Source organism: Neoarius graeffei, chromosome 8 (assembly GCF_027579695.1).
Source record: "Neoarius graeffei isolate fNeoGra1 chromosome 8, fNeoGra1.pri, whole genome shotgun sequence".
Classification (NCBI taxonomy): Eukaryota; Metazoa; Chordata; class Actinopteri; order Siluriformes; family Ariidae; genus Neoarius; species Neoarius graeffei.
The window spans coordinates 26839243-26860696 of record NC_083576.1 but is presented as its reverse complement, the minus strand read 5'-3'; the positions used below and the strand labels follow the sequence as shown (position 1 = coordinate 26860696).

The following is a 21454-nucleotide window of genomic DNA, read 5'->3' as shown; positions in this document are numbered from 1 at the left end:
TTCAATGGGAGATGGGCAGGCCAGTTGAGCACCCGCACTCTTGTACTACGAAACCACACTTTTGTGTGGTTTGCTGGAATAAGCAGCGGCAAAATTGTTTTGCTGGAATAAGCAGCGGCATCCCTGAAAAAGACGTTGTCTGGATGGCAGCGTATGTTTCTCCAAAACCTGAATGCACCTTTCAGCATTAATGGAGCCTTGATAGATGTGCAAGTTACCCATGCCATGGGCACTAAGACACCCCCGTACCATCACCGATGATGGCTTTTGAACTTTGTGCTGGTAACAATCTGGATGGTCCTTTTCTTTTTTATCCTGGAGGACACCATTTCTGAAAACAATTTGAAATGTGGACTTGTTGGATTATAGCACACTTTTCCACTTTGGGTCAGTTCATTTCAGATGAGCTCAGGACCAGAGACTTTGGGGGGAGTTTTCTTGATGTTGATTTATAGCTTTAGCTTTGTATGATAGAAACAACAATTAGCTCTGTTTTACTGAGAAATGGTTTTCCGAAATGTTCTCAACCTTTCCAGATACAGAACCTTTCCATATGCAGATTTTTATAAAACTGCCTTATGACTGTGTTGCTTGTTAAAAGCACAAAAAAGAAAATTGAGTTGACTTGAATATTGTGCACAAAGTTTTTCCTCATACTGTGTATCAGCAGGAGTCATGTCGGGGTTTTTGTTTCTAAGAATCTATCAGCTATGACATGATGTGTCATTTGTTATAGGAGCATCATCATACTGCTGTTGTATTCCAACACAAATAAATGGATGACACACTGGATTCAGGTTATGCGATGTAAACAGAACTGATTGCACTTACATTGGTTTCCTGTGAAAGACAGATTTTCTCCAATGATGTGCTCAAAATATGACTTGCTGTGTGAATGAGCCTACAATCACCCTGAGAAAGCATGGTTTAAAACAGGGTTTCCCAAAGTGTGGTGCGCGCACCCCCGGGGGTGCGCGAGCTGCCACTAGGGGGTGCACAAGATAAAAAAATGTAATGGCGATTTTTAACTCTTCTTCTATGCCGGAACAGTTCTGCAGTAGTTTGTGGATTCATTCATTCATTCATTCAGTCGCGATGCTCAACTGGTTGAATTCGGCAAAACTAAATGCGCCACCACAAATCAGGGATGAAGGAGGAGAAACCCCAACAGATAGGGAGGAATCGGGGGCAATTGGTGAGAAGGAGAGAAGAGAGGGAGACGGGATTGCAGCGGATTAATTGTTGTATCTCTTTAAAATGCATATGTTCATAATTATCATTGCTATTTTTACTGTTATTATATGTTAACTTTTTTGCAAATTAAATTCATTCTCAATTCATTTTCATAACCTTGTAATGACAGGGTTGTGTTGCTAGTGTTTTAAACATGGATGAAAATCATATATTTTCCCCATATCTGGCTGGTAGACTACATGCCTCAATGTGATCTCCCTTTATAATGAATTTGCGCATTTACCGTGTTGCAACGTTTTAAAACTGTTACATTTCAATCAAATTCTATCTAATTCAAATACGAGAGCGCATAATATGTTAATGTGATTCGATGTTCTCATTCGAGCACGTGCTGCCTTTGTAAGAAAGCTTTGGTGTTTTTTTTGTTTTTTTTTCCACTTTTGTGGTTTCCTGCAGGTGTGGCAAACGATGTTTATCATTTTAGCACGATTAAAGATGCTGCCTTTATAAGAAAGCGTGTGTTTTTTTGAAACTGGGGAACTGGGGGTGCGTCAACCTGGTTGGAGTATAGAAGGGGGTGCGCGGCCAAAGAAGTTTGGGAACCGCTGGTTTAAGACATCATTTGTCAGACTGACCGAGTTTACCACTGCAAATGTTAAACAGATTCGTTACCCTGGATTATCTCTGCAGAAACACAGCTACAGCAAGATTAAAAAGTAAATGACACTTGTACATCGTTTTTGGCCAGTGGGTCTATTTATTTATTTATTTAACCTTTATTTAACCAGGAAAAGTCCCACTGAGTTACAATAACTCTTCTCCCAGGGAGTCCTGGCCAAGACTGGCAGCAAAAAGTTGAGTTGTCCTTTTTGGCTCAGCCTTTGGCTGAAACCTGTGGAGGCACCTGCCTGTATGTGTCTGTTTAACCAAGTCTGAGGGTGTTTGACTGTAATTGGTGTGCCAGCCTCAGGTAGCAATTCCACAGTCGCGTTGTAGTGCCACTGCGTACTGACTATGTAAACGTCACGTTACATAATCTCAGTTTGCGATGTAATCCTCCATAGCCAAACAGTCTAGAGTGCTGTCCAGGATAGAAACAGATTTTGCAACGTTGCTTCGAATCCTGGCATCAACATATTTCTGAGCAGGCTATTTTGTTTTCGCTTATGTACCTACTTTTTGATCTCTCACTCAGAAAAAAGGCTGAGCACAGACGTGCACAGGTCTCCAGTGTCGTGTTCCCCCCCCAGCTCTTTGTCACAGCAACATCCAACTGCATTTCCCATACTGCCACATGAAGATCATTTACTATAACATGAGCTATGATGTGTTTGTTTGACTGACAGTACTAGAAATGTTCTTGCGAATCCTGATAATTGGCAACTTGAAGATGTCCATTTTTTTTTTCAGGTACAAATGGGCAAAAATGCTGCCTTCCCCAGGGTTCCCGCTGGCACTCGTCATTGACGAATATAATCCATTAGTGACGAAAAGAAAATTACTAGCAGTCGTCACGGTGACAAATCAAGTTTATTTGTACAGCGCTTTTAACAATAAACATTGTCGCAAAGCAGCTTTACAGAATTTGAGCGACTTAAAACATGAGCTAATTTTATCCCTAATCTATCCCCAATGAGCAAGCCTGTGGCGACGGTGGCAAGGAAAAACTCCCTCAGACGACATGAGGAAGAAACCTCGAGAGGAACCAGACTCAAAAGGGAACCCATCCTCATTTGGGCAACAACAGACAGCCTGACTATAATATTAACAGTTTTAACAGGTATAACCCTCAACTGTCCTCATGGGGCCGTCCTTCACAGGAGTGGGGCGATAAAACTCCGACCAGACACAGGGCACCAGGATGGATCAAGCAGGTCCGAGGGGCAGAAGAGGCCAGCATCTCAATCCCAGGATCAACATGTAACTCAGAGGGACAGATTGGGGGGGGGGAGAGAGAGAGACAAATGTATTTCTCATCTTTATCGTTATCATAAGTCATCTTTTCTAGAAATTCCTCCACAAATCCCTCCATTTGCTGAAATCCAACTGCAGTGAAGAGATGGCGGGAAGCCAGACTGTAAACAATGAGCATGTGCTTGTGACCAATTAAAAATCAACTAAACATAACCAAATTGGTGTCAAGCTTTTGACCAATCGCAGTACATCTTAATCAGCCTGGTGTGGTGGTATAATTATCTCTGTGAACCAAATAGTGGTGCAGTCTAAGCTGAAGAAGTTTTTTTTTGGGCGAGCTTCTTCAAGCACTGAAGATGATTTAAGGGCTGAAACAGCCACGAGGGAGGCACGCTTGAAGCCTCTACTGTCCTAGAGCACACCGGACACTGGCAATAATACAGGGCTTGGTTTAAAAAAAAAAACACCTAACCTGAAAGTGCTGTAAGCCGGCAAGCGACTGAAGGGAGCGATGTTCCAGGGGTGTGGTGTGTTGAGTCCCCATGGGCTAATGCATGATGTAAAACACGGTGTCATTTATTTTGTGTTTGGTTCGTAAATCGACAGGAAATTTGGATTCCTTCACTGTTTGTTCCGAGATTCTTCTTGACTCTGTTCAATTGTAAATCAAGTTTTGTAGGGAGTCCTAATACCGCTTTAATTCCATGCTAAAATAACCTTAAGTAAGCTCAAACTAAAGAGGTTTATTTTAGCTTGATGGTGCACAGGGCTCCCAAAAACAAGTCTTTCTTATTTGAGGCTGGAGCGGAGCCCAAATTTTATATGTAATGGAGAGACCTAGCTGTATCTGTACAAATATTTGAATTGTGCCAGTTTGGTTGGTATTAAAAAACAAACCCTGTATTAAGCCCACTTTGATAAGTTGGTAACTAAGAAAAAATACAGACACTGAAGGAAATAAAAAAGTGAAGAATACTACTTTGACTTGATTTTTCAAGGAAAAAAATGGCATATTTTTTTTCAGAAATCAGCGGGAACCCTGCTTCCCTGGCAACGTCATCTACACAGGAATGCTGAGGGCGAAGGGATTTCAGTTGGCCAAAATAACTACATTGTGCCCATTGAATATTTCAGTATATCCGTGCACAGGGATGGGCAGGTTATTAGCCCGGACAGCTGGGACAAGCTAATAATGGGTCTGGGTTGGACAAATAGGTTGAGAAGACGGATGGTATAACCTGTGATTTAGGGTATTTTATTTATGGTGTGTTGCACCTTGACACGTTACTCATGAATCCCACCGCTTGATGCATTCCACTCATGAGCTGATGATGTGACGTGGGTATTGAGAGGACATATTTTTACTCAATGGATTAAGCTTGTCCGGCATGCGCGCACATTTGAACTTTGCCTTTCTTGGTGTGTTAGTGTGAAAATGAATTGGCAATGAAGTGCTGGTCCTATTGGAGTCAAGTTTTTCCCAGTGCCAAAAACTGTACAGTTGGTACCTTTAGAACATCAGTGATTGGTGCTTCCAGGTTTCAGGTGCCAGCATTTCCTGTACTCTGACCTTATCCCAAACCTGTATTTGGTCAGCTGATTGGAACTGAGATAATGGTCCAAGTCTAGAAGTTCTCTTCTATCTGCTTGGCTCATATTGTACCCTGCCTGCAAGTTTCATCTCACCTCATCTCATTATCTCTAGCCGCTTTATCCTGTTCTACAGGGTCGCAGGCAAGCTGGAGCCTATCCTAGCTGACTACGGGCGAAAGGCGGGGTACACCCTGGACAAGTCGCCAGGTCATCACAGGGCTGACACATAGACACAGACAACCATTCACACTCACATTCACACCTACGGTCAATTTAGAGTCACCAGTTATCATAACCTGCATGTCTTTGGACTGTGGGGGAAACCGGAGCACGCGGGGGAAACCCACGCGGACATGGGGAGAACATGCAAACTCCACACAGAAAGGCCCTCGCCGGCCACGGGGCTCGAACCTGGACCTTCTTGCTGTGAGGCGACAGCGCTAACCACTACACCACCATGCCGCCCGCCTGCAAGTTTTTTGTATTTATTTATTTTATTTTTTTGTGTGTGGGGGGTGGGGTGGGGGTGGGAACTTGTATGCCAAATGAATGTAATAATTCTGGCTGACAAGATGTAAAACAGAACCGGGGTGTACTGTTCGAGGAAAATGATGGTACCATGCTGGGACCATCCTGAAGTGTTTTATACCAGGTTGTTTAAAATTTATTTAGGCTTTTTAATTTAAGATGTTTATGGCTATCTTTAATTATTAGTAATGTCTGTGAAACTGGTCATCACTGAAGTTATAGCAGCTGTAAACACACTTCCTCATGGTGGTGGTCCCCCCCCCGTCTTGAAGTAACTAATGCGTTGGGGGGGGGACAAAAATAAGAACCCAAAACACTGCATGTCATGTTTGGGAAAACTTCATGACTATGCCAAAGTGCTGACACTCAGATTTCTTCCACAACTGCTGCAGACATGCGTTTTGTTTGTGTATTAGCTTGATATTATGTTGATAGTAGAATGTGTGCATGAATATAAACCTGTGAATTGAAATACAGCTGGAACTACAGTCAGAGCTGTTATCGGAAATTGATCATCACCTTGTGACAGGCTTGTAGTACTCGAGTACTACAGGACTTGGACTCGAGTCCAACTTGTGCCCTAATTTTAAGGACTTGGCTTGGACTTGAGCACTGATGACTTGCACTCAGACTCGTACGTTAACTGCATTTGGACTCGTAAATTGGAGACGAGGACTTGGATTTTTTTGTAACATGCCATAATAATTTGGCTTAAGATATTTATATCTGCATGAACTTTTGTACTAATTTCGTACAAGAGTGTCACACCTGCATCAGAGAGACTCTTGGGTGTGCTCCGGACAGTGCGCGCGCCATAAGCGACTCGCACCTGCACAGGATTAAGGCGCAGTCCGTGTGTCTAATATAAAAAAAAACTGAAGACACGCTTACTTTGTGAAATATTGAGTTGTGTTGCTGACACATTACTGAGCCTTATTTCTTTGTTTGGTTTCCTGATCCCTGATTTCCTGTTTCTCGTCTTTTGATTCTGCCTAGTCTACGATAGCCTGTTTGTGCCTTGCTCGACCTATTGCCTGTTTTACGATTTTGCCTGCCATTGTGGATTGTTTACCTGTCTTCACTTGTATTAATAAAAACACCTTCTGCATTTGCATCCGTCTCCCAACCATCTCTGACAGAATACTTTGCACTCCCTGACAAAGAGAATGCACATTCACCTGTTCATACGTCATGTTCAGGAACAAACTTATTTTAATGGCACTGAAACAGCCACCGTCAAATGGTGCAGTTGGAGTCTCGTTCTGGGATTTGACTCAAATTTTTTTTTTAATGACTTGGGCTTGACTCGGACTTGAGCACTGCCTTCTGACCAGTCTGAATCAAGAATTCAGTAGCACTTTGGTCTCAGTGTCTGTAATAACACACGCAAACAATTTCCCCACCCAAGCAAACAATCTGTTCCATTTCCACTGATGCAAAAGTGGTAAAGATATAAAGTGGACTTCAGCAAGCAAGCAGGTGACATCCTTCACCCAAGAAACTCATCCTGTAAAAGTAAATTAGATTCTGCGCCAGCTCTGTGTTCCTTACACGCTGCTGAAAGATGTGAAATGGGTTGTCGCCGAGGTGTCACACACTCGTTTAAACTTACAGATCAGATCTGGAGTGCGTGATAGTTGCAGTTGCTTCTTTCATCGGTGGTGCGGAGAAGCAAAAGCACATCACAGATTGCTTTCGCAGCTGCTGTGACAGTTTATCAGAGATGATGAAAGTACCGTGCTAAGCAAAGCTGAAATGTGCTACTGATGGATTACTCATTTTGATTTGCTTCCTGACGATGCATTTCTCGTGGGTTTTTTTTTTTTTTGGATTAGCTTCATGTGAATCAGTTAGTGTTGAGCTCAAATTCAGCTTTTATTCCAAATGAGCAAGTTTTTCAATCCGCGTGCGTATCCGAAACCAGCAAGTCACTGATGTGGCCCTGAGTTTATGGGACTTGAAGCGATGGAGAATTTTTGTCATTGTTCTTTGAGTTATTGCTGGAGAAACAAGCCATGTTTTCTTCTTTTTTTCCCTTTAATGCAGTACTACAGACACCACAGACTCAGTTCAGCATGTTGGTTGTCGTTGGTGTCAGAGCTGTAGCTTTATATCGGGAAAGGCAGTTTAAGGCTCATTTATGCTCCAAGTTAAATATAGATCCAGATCCGGACAGAGACCTCCATCCGTACTCTGCATTAATTTTGTCTGTATTTATGCACGTTTTCTGAATGTTTATGGATAGATGCGCTCCCACTGGAAATTTTGTTTTTGCCAATCGTTAAATCGAGACACAACAATTTTAAAATTGGCAGCACTTTTTGAGGAGAGTTTGATATTTTTAGTAAGAAATTTTAAACATCCATAGTCCTGCTGTTGCTGCTGCTTCTTTCTTAACAGGTGCGTTATTACAATCTCCGTTGTCGCCATGTTTGTTGTCAAACAGTTGACTCTGAGCTGCTGTCTAGTGGATGTATTGCTTAACATTATGCCAATGTCAAGGACACATGAAAGTATGTCGGCAGTGACTGTTACTGTTGGATTGAAATATATGTATTTATTTTCATATATAAAGGAAGCATAAATGAGCCCTGAGAGAGCAAAAAGAACTACTGCTGCTTTGATGACCGTGGTGATGTTTGTGGCCACTGAATTTTTTTATTTTTGAACTAATGCTGATTTTGTGTCTCTTTCAGGAGCTGAGGGAGGACATGCCTTCTGTTTTAGCGGATGTTTTCTGTGTATTAGGTAAGCCTGGTTGTTATCAAATTTTATTTTCCGATATGATTAAAGGAAACTTTATCTATCTCTCCTAGCTGTAATTGTGGTGTTTAGACAACAGAGTGCAAAATAACGCACAATAGCGGGAATGTCTGTGACTTCACTGTAGGCAGACGTAACACAGCTCTAATGTTGCGAAAACACAAAAAAGCAGATCTAAAATGGAAAGAGCTGTTGTGCGATTGGCTACAAAGAGATGCTATAAGAAATCGGAGCTCTTTTTACAGACTACTGAATGCAAAAGAAAAGAGAAGCAAATGGAGGTAGTAGAAATGTTCATAAAAGGTTTGGAAAAGGCTTAATTGTGATTTTAACTTTCATTTTTAATAAAAGGAATGTTTTAGTTAATAGGCTATTATATTTTACTCTGACCTTTACGAATCTGGGAAAATTATTGCTCATTATTAAGAAAATTAAACAAAGGTGTTTTTTTTTTTTAATGAAAAAATTAAGTTGATAAAGAATAGCAAAATATGTTGCACTTTTTTTTGTTAATTTTCTTGGTTTAATTTTTTGACACTTTTTTTTGGAAAAATCATATTGTGAACCCAATATTGTAAATCTAATCAAATTGTGAATTATTACATGCCTAATTCTTAAGCATTCTTTGTTTTCTTAATTATTATGATACAATATTATGAATACTTAGGTTGGGGGGCAGGGACGGGCAACAGGTTACTAATTGGCTCTGGATTACTCACCGAGGGAATGGGGGTTCAGGCCTCAGCATCGCCAAGCTGCCACTAGTAGGGTTAGGGGCCAGGGCTTTTCCCAAACTCCGCCGCACTGTGCGACATCAGCACCGCGCTGCCACTTGGGTGTGCGCGCGCACACACACGCACGCACGCACGCGCACGCACACACACACACACACACACACACACACAAAAATTGATTCCATAAATTGAAGTACTTTCTGCACCTAAATATCTCCTATTCCCCTCTGAAAATGAGTAATAGCTATAGAAATAGGAAGATATCGTAATGTATAGGTCTGGACTATCTTGGTACTCAACCAAGAAGTGAAAATTGAGGGTTTTGCTGCATGCACTGACTGACTGCCATTCGCAACCATACATAAAATCATGTTCTAGCCGCTGGTCGCTAGATGGCGCTGTTGCGTGTTTTGACCTCAATTCTCAATATTGTTCATGATGCATTTTTTGTTGTGCAATAAAATTAAACCTTTCTCTGAATTGACTGTTTCCATTGTTTTTCATTTCAAATCTGATTTTGCCCCTTGCATATTGGACAAGGTAAAAAAACAGCACATTTTAATAATGTTGAATTGTGCCTAAATTAGCCCGAGATGCCACCAGAATACACCATTTGACGTCTCCAATTTCAAATTTTTCTGGGGGAGCATGCCCCTGGACCCCCCAAGCAGCTGGCTCTTATGGGGTGGGGTGGGCTGGGCTGGGCTCTGCATCAGTCGCACTGCTCTGATTTTTTTTTTTCCCCTTCTGGGGAGAGCCCTGGGGGTCTTGCCCAAGGGCCCATCAGCTCAACCTATCCACATCGACCCTGCATAGAAGTTGGGAAAATATGCAGAAAGATTATTAGGAATACCTGGATTGAGGACAGAGGCTTTAGAAAATAAATTTAAAATACATTTCAAAGAAAACAAATCAAGAAAATGTCATCTGTCTGAAGCTATGTTGCATATTGTGGCCTTTTTCTTTGTTTATTTGCCTAGCACTGCCCTGTTTGTCCATTGTGTCCTTGGGCAGGACTCTGTGCCTTAATATGTTCGGTTGTAGCTTGCACCCTGTTAGCATTTTCCAGCAAAATTTAAATAAGCACTTTTCAGTCATTGTACAGCAGTCCTGTCTGCTTTAAAGCCGATACACAGAACCTTTATTTTTAAATAAATTTCTGAGTGGATAGTATCTCAATCCTTGACTCTTGTATGCTGCATAAATGGGAATAAAAAAAAATTTTTTGAGAGTTAAAATCGACTGCAAAGTTGGCATTTGAGCTTCCCCGCTGAGCCAGCCAGCCCTGGGTGCGTGACGTCACTGCAGTAACCGGTTTTAAGGCCGAGGCCTTTGACAGCTATGGACCAAAATCATATCAATAAAAATTTTATGGTCAAAGTAAGAAATACTGTTACCGACTTGCTCAACAAAGACTGATTTTGACTTCATTGATTGTAGGTTGACTCTCATTAAAACAGGATAGGTGTTATAACTTATGCAACATACTGTACATGCATGCATTTTCACTGATAAAACATAAAAGGCTAATAAAATAATCAGATGAACTGAGACAATCACATACTGAATCAAATTAAATAATCTTGTACTGGTAACTTAAACACACAATACAAATTACATGTATTAATCTAAATGCAGGTAAACAAGGTGGGTTTTTTTTTTTTTTTTTTATATCCAAATGAGAGTCGGAGCTTGCCTGTCTGTGTTCTCGCTTCTTGAAGGCTGATCTTGTAGTCGTTTTGTTTTGAAAATTTTGTATTGTTTTTGTTTTTTCAATTATTCTATTTTTATTTTTATTTATTGCATTGCCTGTTTGCACCATGGGTCAGAGAGGACTGAAATTTCATCTGTGCTGTATGTTGAGCATGTATAGCATATTTGACAAAGTTGACTTGACTTGTAAGGGCGAGATGGCAGTAATATCCAGTTTAGAAATAAGACAGTTGCTCCACTCATTCTCTATTTTGTCCATACGGAGTACTTCGCCATTACTGCTCGGCTCAGGCAATTACTAAAACCCACAACAGAATGGGACGTCACCGGTTTTAGCAGCAACCACGGGGAGGTCACTGCCCAAGTGATATGTCACGTCCCGTTCCATCCCGGGTTTTAGCAGCGACCCTCGGCTCCCTCCAGGAGGACTGGCGCAGTTGAACTTTACTTTTAAAAAAATAAATAAATAAAATAAATACTTTTCTTGTTTTCTTTTCCTTTAATTGTTGGTACTGCACCTTCTTTCAATATGAGCTTATAGTCAACGCTCCTCAACAGATCAGAGGTCTCGTACAAGTCTTCAGTAAAATGTGTAGAGTAGAGGAGAGACCACTTCATAGGTGCCCAGTGTGCCTGTGAACTACTCGCAAAACGCGTCCAAATGTTTGCAGTTTGAACATTCTTGGGCCATGAATGCAATGTAAATCCACTTTCTGTTGTGTTGCTGCACCTTCCAGCAACGCATCTATGTGGCATAGCGATAAATTAGCTCAAAATGGAGGCTCGGAGTTGCAGTCAGCTCTGTCTTTTAGTATCACGGAAATGGTGATGAGACTGATAGACTTCCTGCTGTGATGTTACGGACATCGTCATTCGCTCAGACCACTAGCTATATGAATCACTTTAATCATAAAAATTACTATAGTAGATGTATTGTTAATGCTTACAACTATTCCTGTGCCATTCCTGAGGTCTCAAGGCATTTATAAACGAAAGTGAGGCCATGGCTCTGCGTATATGCTTTAAATAGGATGGTCTCTGAATGATTTCTGAATTTGTTAGTTTACAATGGGTGTGATTTTGATTGTGATTACAATATACTCTGCACTCATCATTATTCCTCGCTGTTGAAGCAAAATTCCAGTGGGTGGAGCTGGACCTGATCCAGCACCACCTCTGAAACCTAACCCATTACAACACAGAGCAACACAAAACAAGACACTTATCCACCCTATGGATAAGTCTTGTGGTAGGAGGAGCTGGGTTAGGTCTGACTCCACCTACTGGACTTTTTGTTCTGCAGCAAGAACTAGTTAGACTTTGATATGATGACTGTTAACCTTTATTGGAAATTTTGATGATCCTGCTCACGTCCTGGTGACTCTTAACACTTTTCTTCTCATACATGTGCAGATATTGAGACTGGATGTCTGGAGGAGAAACATAAACGAGACCATTTTACCCAGCTGGTGGGAGCGTGTTTGGTAAGCACCATTTCCGCCTTCTTCCATCACTGCCAACTTGATGACTGCAGTGCAGCACTGAATCCATGTTCATATGCTCATGATCACCACTGTGTGGCAGTGTTGCCCTGTCCAAACTGCAGAATCCACCCTTTTTTGTATGCTTGTGCCTTTCCCAAGTGCCGCAAAACACCCAGAAGCTTGCAGCTGCCCCCTTGTGATAAATAATTTTCCCTGTGGTACTTATCCAACTCTCATTTCACTTTTGTTTAAGATATTGTTTGACCTAAATTCTGTCCAATAAAATTTCTTTCTCAAAGCCCTGAGTATTCCCCCCCCACCCCCCAGAGCCAGTGCAATTACATCTTAATTACACATGAAATGGTTGAGAGAAATAAAATCAGACGTTTAGAGGAGATTTTTTTTTTTTTTTAAGCGAAGTCTGAAGCCGGAACTGATTTCTAACAATTTCTGCTCTCCGGTGAATGAGTCATCAGACTGTCACTCTTGTTAAAAGTGGTTGGAAATTACTGAAGGCAGAGCGCTTGAAATGTTGCATCTAATTTTATTACTTATTCAGTCATGTTTTTCCTGCAGTTATATTGAATGTGACAATCCACCTGCTTTATTTATGACAAGCAAGTCAGTGAGTTGTTTTTTTGTTTTTTGCATCTCTCCCAAAGTGTTGTGTTTCTGAAGCTGTCCTGAAAGAGAGGCTCGACCCCGACACGCTCGAGTCCCTCGGCTTGATCAAACAGGCACAGCAGTTCAACCAGAAGATTGTCAAAATCAAGACTAAGCTGTTGTGAGTAATTTCAACATAATGCATTCTCACTGTTCTCATTATCAAGCGGTCTTTACTGCCATATCCTGTGTTTGTGTGTGTGTGGGGGGGTGTTAAAGGTCCAATTATTTTTCTGCGTTTGTGAATGTGTTCACAATAACATATATGCATGAGGAACAGTGATGGATTAACAAAACCACACTATACAGAAAAAGGGGAACCCTGCAATGGATTGGAGAAATTAAATGCTGGATGCAATAATAAATTTAATTATTCATCATATACTTAAGAATTACTAAGTACCAGTACTATTACTCTCAAGCCCATTCTCCCCCCCCCCCCCCACTATCTTATTTTTTTTATATTTGTATATGTAAATACTTAATTTAATTGAATTTATCTAGAAGTTTTTTTTTTCTCTATTTTCTATTCTCTGTTTATCCTGTAATGATGCTGCTGGAATCTTAATTTCCCTGAGGGAACCCTCCCAAAGGGATCAATCAAGTTCTATCTAATCTAAGTCAAACTCCATCTGTCGTCTTGAATCAACCAAAAGAGTGCACACTATGGCCAAAAGTTTGTGGACACCTGACCATCACACCCATGTGCTCTTGTTGCATGTCCCATTCCTTAGTCTTCCTTTGCTATTATAACAATGTCCACACTTCTGGGAAGGCTTTCCATTAGATTTTGGAGCATGGCTGTGGTCATTTGTTCATTCAGCCATAAGAGCGTTAGTGAGGTCTTTCTAGTTCATTGCAAAGGTGTTTAGTGGGGCTGAGGTCAGGGCTCTGTGCAAGTTACTCGAGTTCTTCCACATCAGCCTTGGCAAACCATGTTTTCATGGACTTCGCTTTGTGCACATGGGCATTGTCATGCTAGAACAGGTCGAGGCCCCGGAGTTCCAGTGAAGGGAAATCGCAGTTTCGGCTCATGACTCCTGGGTGTTTTTTTTTTTGTTATTAATTAGCCATTACCATGGCCTAATGGTTCGAGAAGCAGCTTTGGGACCAAAAGGTTGCTGGTTTGATTCCCTGGATCCAGCAGGAATGGTTGAAGTGCCCTTGAGCAAGGCACCTAACCCCCAACTGCTCCCTGGGCTGCTCTGGGTATGTTGTATATCGCTCTGCATAAGAGCATCTGCTAAATGCCTGTAATGTAGTTACAGTATACAAAGACGTTTTAGACAGTTGTTTGTGGCAACAAATTGGGGAAGGTCATATATGGGTGTAAAAGTCAGGATTTCCATGTACTTTTGGCTCGTAGTGTAGCTCCTCTGCTCACCTGGTCAGTTTTCCTTATGCACAATACCAAGTGTTTACCAGTTTCTCTGTATCTCTGTTGCCTGTTGTGTGTTTTTAAGCAAATAAATGTGGAACATCATGCTGAGATTGTGCAAGGCCCCCCCCCCCCCCCCCCCCCCCACCCACACACACACACACACACACCCCCACCCCGTGCTCTCACAATTGCTGCTGTTCTTTGTGGTATGGATTTCACAAGGTGTTGGAAATGTACCTTTGAGACCATCACCACGTTCCTTTGTCCACCACCAACCTGAACTGTTGACACAAGGCAGGTTGGGTTCATGGATTCATGCTCTTTTTATGCCAAATTTTGACCCTACTGTCTGCATATCGAAGCAGAAATTGAGGTTCATCAGACCAGGAGAAGTTTTCTCAATCTTCAGCTGTCCATTTTCTGTGAGCCTGTGCTCACCCCTTAGATTCCTATTCTTGGCTGACAGGACCTGATGATGTCTTATGTTTCTGAAGCCTATCTGCCTCAAGGTTTGATCTGTTGTCCATTGTAAGATGCTTTTCTGTTGATGAAGGTTGAAGAAAAGTGCTTATTCAAGTTACCACAGCCTTCCTGTCAGCTTGAACCTACTCTGCCATGCATCAAAACATGTTTTTCTGTACACTTGAAACAATGTTGTGTGTGTGTGTGTGTGTGTGTGTGTGTGTGTGTGTGTGTGTGTGTGTGAGAAAATCCCAGATGGTCAGCAGTTTCTGTAATTATGGTAGCACATGAATGTCAAAACTAGTCAATTACAAATCCAGGAGTCATTACCCAATAGCATTCACTGACAAATGGCATGAGCCCACCCACAAACGGTCAACCACCCCATGTCAAAACTTGATCACAGAGAGTAACTGAAGGTAATCTACTTGGCGCATGAGAATAACTATCAGATCAGTAAGGAAAGAAGACAGTTTTGACTATGACGACAGCGCACACAATTCTTCTTTCTGTGCTAGTCAGTTTCACGTTGGTGCTTGCTAGTAGGATATTTACACAGGCAATTTAAAACATGCAGGTTTATATGTTTCACCTTGTGGTTTCGCTTCCTCTAGTTTTGACACAAATGTGCCACTATAGAAATATCTTCAAGCCAGCCCATTTGACACCAACAACCATGCCATTGTCAGTCACTAAGATCAGAGTTTTTCCTCGTTCAAGGATTTTATATGAAGATTAATTGAAGTTCTTGAACTGTATCTATGGTTTTATGCTTTGCGCTGCTGCTGATTTGAATAATTGCAGGAATGAACAGGTTTTCCTAATAAAGTGATGAATGTATGTCAATTTTGGCCAGAATTTAAAACAGACTTAAGGTATGAAAACTTTTGATTCATGGCTATAATTAGCAGAATGAATTTATACCAGCATCAAGAGGGCCATGAGACTAAAATTAGAAAATGTGGCCTTGAAATTTGGCACATGCAGATGACTGGTGCTGAATGAAAGGAATGATTAGAGAATGTGAAGTGTGCATATACTTCCAGGTAGGAGTACCGTGAGTACTATATGACAATCGTGCCTTGTGGCATGTCTGAAAATTCTGGGCAGACCAATTGACCTCAATTTTGGATCAAAATGGCAAAAGGAATAGATCTAAATGAGTTTCGTTCTTGGCATGCTTGTCGGAGCTTCGGTCACTGAGACTGTTCAGGTGGTGATGTTTCAGTCAGAGCTGTAACGAAAATGTCATTTGCATTTAGATGTACAGGAAGTACACCAGTAATTGCTCGCTGGATAAGTGATGGAAGACTGACTGAGTGTCAGATTTGGTGTCACCAGGATTGCTTCAGAAATAAAATCTAGCTTTGTAGTGGTTTTGCTGAAATACAATTTAATTTAATCTTAACTAGTCATTATACATGCAAAATACCTTTTGGTGGCATGAGACAACTGTGAGATTTTTTTGTTAAGCTGTTTAGTAATGAGGCTTGTGTAACAGAATCTACAGACACTGGAGCATTGCACATCAACCAAAGAAGTCTAGGTGGCATGTCACAGCTTGGCAAATTATCCATAATCCTTCACCTTGCCTCTCTTTCTTCCACCTCTGCTAAACAAGCGTTACTCAAGTACCCATGCTGAATTTGGTTACCATTCTTGTCCAGGTACCATGCGAGCCAAGTCAGGATGCGTGCATCAAGCTGAAAATAGTGCATACCTTTATCTGGTCAAACAGTTTGGATGCTAATGTTGTAGTCAAGACCACCTAAACCGAGACCAAGTCATGACCAAGACTAGAGTGTATCGAGACCAAGAGAAGACCAAGACTTTGAGGGGTTTGGGACCAAGGCAGGGTGAGACCGAGTCAAGATCAGGACAGGACCAGTGTGTACGAAGGGGGGAGGGGTGATGGTTGTTAACAGTAATGAAAATTTCAAATTCGCAATGAGTCATGTTATTGGTTGTATTTGAAGCAGGAAATTTTACATCCAATCACAGTAATGTTAACAAATAAATCGGACAACTCATTAGCAATTTAGTGAAATCCCCGCAGCTGTGGTCTTGACCGGTCTTGAAATAAAATCCGAGTCTCTGTCTCCGAGACAAGACCGAGTGAAATGCAGTTGATTCCGAGACCTTCAAAAAGTGGTCTTGAGACTTGTCTTCAGTACTAAAACACTATTGGCTACAGTAGTAGGAACATGTGTGTGTGTGTGTGTGTGTATTTAAGAGGCAACATTACAAGTTTAAATCACAGTTTAATGTTTCAGATTTTATTGCATCACAGGGACAAAATTTATGAATTTTGAATATTGTACATGAATCTCCAATAAAGCTTACTCTTAAATTTTGTCCACTTGATCCAAGTCCACCATCTTCAAGTTGAGGTAAATCTCCCATGGCTTCCTTTGCACTTTGCTTGCATCCTACGCAGCATATTATACCATAACCCCCCCCCCCCCCCCCCCAAAAAAAAGGGAAAACCGTTTTTGTCTACCTGAAAACCAGAGCTTTTCCGCAGTAAAGAACACCATGTACATACGGAGTTCAATTTGAAGTTGTCTTTAATGCAAAGTAATAGCAGGTGCAAACCACAGGAATCTGAACAAAATCACATCAGCTGCAGTCTAAAGATGTATCTCTTTATAAGCATGGAATTTTTAGGAACATCTTGAACAAGCATTAGATGATAATGAAGTACTCATAGAATGTTAACACAATTGTCCCTCCTCTTTTGGTGTTTTAAATAGTATAAGAACAGAACGGGCTCATGAAGTTTGGTAATTCAGTAAGCAGTTATAGAGGGAATCGATGGGAAAAGTCTGCAATGCCAAAGATGATGGTTGTCTGCGTATTTTCCAACCCTCCGCCCAGAAAGCCTGTTGTCTCAGGGATGAGAGTTTTCCGCTTTTCGGCGGATTTCCGCTTTTTCTGAGTAAAAATCAACCTTTTTATATTATGCCAAATCCGTTGAGATTTTTTTTTTTCATTTATTGAGGGGGGTTGGGGTATGTTCCTTCGTGATACTCAAGCGTAATTCATTCCTACGATAATGTTACATGTTTACATTTTCGCCATCTTTAGTCTCGCTAAGTCTCGTGGTAGAATACGTGTTATCTACGATGTAATTGGCCAAAACCTCGCTGGTGAGAGCATGATAGCCAATCATAAGTTCTTACAAGAGTGTGGGAGAGAACAAAAGCCAATCATAACAGTTCTTACAAAAGTACCCGCATCTGTTCTATTTTATCGAAACTTGCACATGTTCATCGTCGCTGCTCTTCAAAAATACATTTCTCTTTCGTATCGGCTTTTTTACTCAAAATGCCGAATACAGTTGACACGCGAGACGAAGCAAAGGTACGTGAAATCAATGCTGGTATAAAAAACAGAGAGGACTGACAAGCTCTTGTCTTTGGCCAAAAAGCTGAAGAAGTTGTTGAAATGATCAAATGAAAATGAGAAGTGACTGTGAACTATAAATAATTGTATAAGGTGTACATAGACATTATCCCATAAACTTAGCATTCGTTTGATTTAGTACATTGAACATTTATATGATAGTCAATAAATCTGAATTAATGCTGACAGTTTTGAAAACTTAAATATTTCAAATGACTTTTTGAAGAAATCATATGCAACTAATGAGGACATAGGGAGAAAAGGTCAGTCACCCTAAAATTTTGTTTAATATATGAACATTTTGATCATTAATAAAACTTAAGTTTAAAGGATATGGGACATGAAACATAAAAGCACGCTATATCAGTTTCTTTCCATTAAAAATATGAATTAATTGCATCAATAAATACAAAATCATCTATTAAATTCAGCAAAATCGTTATATTCGTGATGATTATATGGCATTTCTGCTCGACTTCCGATATGCATTTTTTGCAACCGGAAGAGCCGCTGTCACGTGATCATACGTAACAAAAACTTTCGGGCACAGCACAAGCGGGTAGATGAATGGAGAAGTGGATGACAAGAAAATTGTTTTTATAGTCTTTAAAGTACATTGGACATCATACATTGGACATCATGGTGTATTATGCTGCTTATGGTTGCAATAATTCTAATGGGAAATGCCCTGGAGTAAGTTTTTTTTGCATTCCCCAAGGACCCGAAGCTGAGGAAAGTGTGGGCTCACCTGCGCATGCGCAGTAGGCTTCGCGCATGCGCAGTAGGCTTGATAGGACAAATCCAAGAGGTAGGATAACTTTACAGAACACCTGTTGAAAAAACTTTGCACCTACTGTTTCCCACAAACTGTGTTCGGACCATTTCACTGAGGATTCTTTCAACATTAATACTCAGGTACTGAGCGATATTAATTCATGAAACAGGAAGTATAAGGATGAGAAAAACAAACAGTTTAAATCGGGAAGCTGCGCACATTTGCGCCAGGCTGCACAAATGTGCGCAGCTTCCCGATTTAAACTGTTTTTTTTTCATCCTTATACTTCATGTTTCATGAATTAATATCGCTATTTTTTTTAAAAATCGGATCTGCGCGATTCAGCCGTGAAAAAGGCGGCATCCGCCGAAAGGCGCGCTGTTTGCATCCCTGCACGGAGGCCAGGGGACAGGGCAGGAATATTTTTGTTGATATGAGTGATCCGGTGCGATTTCGCGACCCCCCCTGTTGAAGACAGTCGCTTAGCGCAGAGGTGCTAAGCGACTGAAAGCCGAGGTAAGGATTAGTATTATAATTTTGGGTGTATCAGTTATTGATTATCATAATTCTGACTCGTTTCGCCATTTTGAATGTTTTCATCTCGGACTCTGGAAGCATTGTATCTCAATCGATCTCGAAAAATATCAGCAAAAAAAAAACTAGCTTGCAACGGACTTTAGCTAGATCTATGATGAACTTTCAATGTATGATACAAAAATAATACTTCTTTCAACAGATCATTAGCCTTTGAGCAGAATTGTTTTTAACTTACCAGGAAGTGTTATCGAGCCGACCGTTTTCAGTTTCATGAGGGCTGAATGAACTCTCACTCTCAGAATCATCTGACCCATCAGAGTAAAGACAAGATCTATGTTCATGTGAATTTCCAGCTATCGGTTCGAATTGATAGGGTCTAACTTCACATCTCTGTGAAACATCGGGAATATCACTGTTGATGGTGTCCATTTCGGTAACCTGTTTACATTAGATTCCCAAGCGCTGGCTCCTTGGAAAGTTTTTGTTGCGTCACGGGTTACATGACCACCAGCTCATTAACGAATCCTTGTTTTACGCTGATGTATAAAAAAACTTGAATAATGTGATGATTTTCACATTTTTGACGCCCTGCAGTGATTTAGATGGCATTTCTTATGTCCTTTTATACATAATTATGCCCAGGTAAAAATCCATGTCCCATATCCTTTAATGTGAATTTAGTTTGTCGTTTTTGTTGATCATGAATTATAACCAGACCCTTGAATGTAGAATGTGATTTTATCTTGAATTCAAACAATACTCCTATTGATTTGAAACACATTTTCATGTAAATATATAAAAAAGACAACAGATATATTTTTTTTATCTACTACAGCTCAGATTGCAGGACAAGTGGTTTGTAAGGCCTTATTTTTCAAAATTTTTCCGGGGGGGCATCTTGTTTTCTGCTTTTTTGATGACCACCCACTCTTATCCCTGTTGTCTGCTGAACCAGGAAACATATTAAGCCATATCCGTATAAAGCAAAATTAAAGGAATAGAAAATGTCAAGTAAATACAGGGTTCCCGCGGGTCTTTAAAAAGTCTTAAATACAACTTTCGGTTTTCAAGGCCTAAAAATGTCTTAAATTGTTTGGAATGACCTGGAATTTTCGAAAGGGAGGTATTAAATTTAATATTGGACTGAACTAGTGAAATGTCTCCATCCGGTTTGGGTATTTTTTTTAACCGTAATTTTAAAAGTGAGCAGCGCACCTTTTGGGGGCAGCATTGGTTCTGTGCATTCTGTGCATTCCGTAGATCAAGAACTAACGTTAGGAGGCTGCTGGAGGAAGTGTGGTGCAGTGCGGTGGTTGTGAAGAGTGAGAGATGCGCAGGTAGCTTACGTGGGCGCTAGAAAGCGTTGATAATTATGGGAAGATGTCTGTTTAACGACAAGTGGTTGGGGAATGACAAATACCCCCAAAATAAGGAGAAGAATCGTTTGCGATAAAAAGCGCTGGATCGCACAAATGTGTTTAAAGACGGTAACGCAGTGCTGGGGACACGGCGGACTGGGAAACTGGTTTTTCACTGACACGAGGCGCGCGTGCGTGTGTTAGAGGTCAAGCGCTCCGGAGTGAAACGCAGGGGGGTTCGCACATGCGCACAAGAGTCAGGTGGAAAATGGGACTTATGGCCCTTTTCCACTACCCTTTTTCAGCTCACTTCAGCTCGCTTCAGCTCACTTCAGCCCGACATGGCTCGTGTTTCGACTACCAAAAACCAGCACGACTCAGCTCGCTTCAGCCCTGCTTAGCCCCTAAAACTCACACGGTTTTGGAGTAGGGCTGAAGCGAGCCAAACCGTGCCGAGTGAGGCTGGGAGCGTGAGCAGACACTCCCCTGTGCACTGATTGGTGAGGAGGAGTGTCCTCACATGCCCACACACGCCCCGCGAGCGCGCTGGGATCTGTAAACACCGTAAACCCGGAAGAAGGAGAATTACGAATTACGAGAATTTCTGAAGCCTTATGCGCCTCGCCTCCTCTATACGCTCTTGCCAGTATCTGTCCGCGTTGTCTGTGACAACAAGCCACAGCACCAAGACCAGCAACACTAACGACTCCATGTCCTCCATGTTTATTGTTTACTATTCGGGTCGTGAGACTACCGCTTAAAAGCTCACTGATGTCACTGTTTGCGCTGCTTAACGACATCACCTGACGTCCACCCACTTTCGCTAACTCCACCCAATGTGTCCACCCACTTCCAGCCAGCACGGTTCAGCGCGGTTGTAGTCGAAATACAACTCCAACAGCCCCGCTCAGCCCGACTCAGCACGGCACGGCTCGGCTCAGCCCGACTCA

General features: G+C 41.4%; 1 protein-coding gene across 2 annotated transcripts in view; it reads left to right on the top strand.

The window, feature by feature from the left end:
- The window catches only part of thoc2 (THO complex 2), a 209330-nt gene that overhangs the window by 57929 nt on the left and 129947 nt on the right, over positions 1 to 21454 (top strand). For both annotated transcript variants that reach the window (XM_060927494.1, XM_060927493.1), the window contains exons 4-6: positions 7926 to 7977; positions 11853 to 11923; positions 12586 to 12707. In XM_060927494.1, the coding sequence (XP_060783477.1) occupies positions 7926 to 7977; positions 11853 to 11923; positions 12586 to 12707 (245 nt within the window). The remainder of the gene's footprint in view (positions 1 to 7925; positions 7978 to 11852; positions 11924 to 12585; positions 12708 to 21454) is intronic.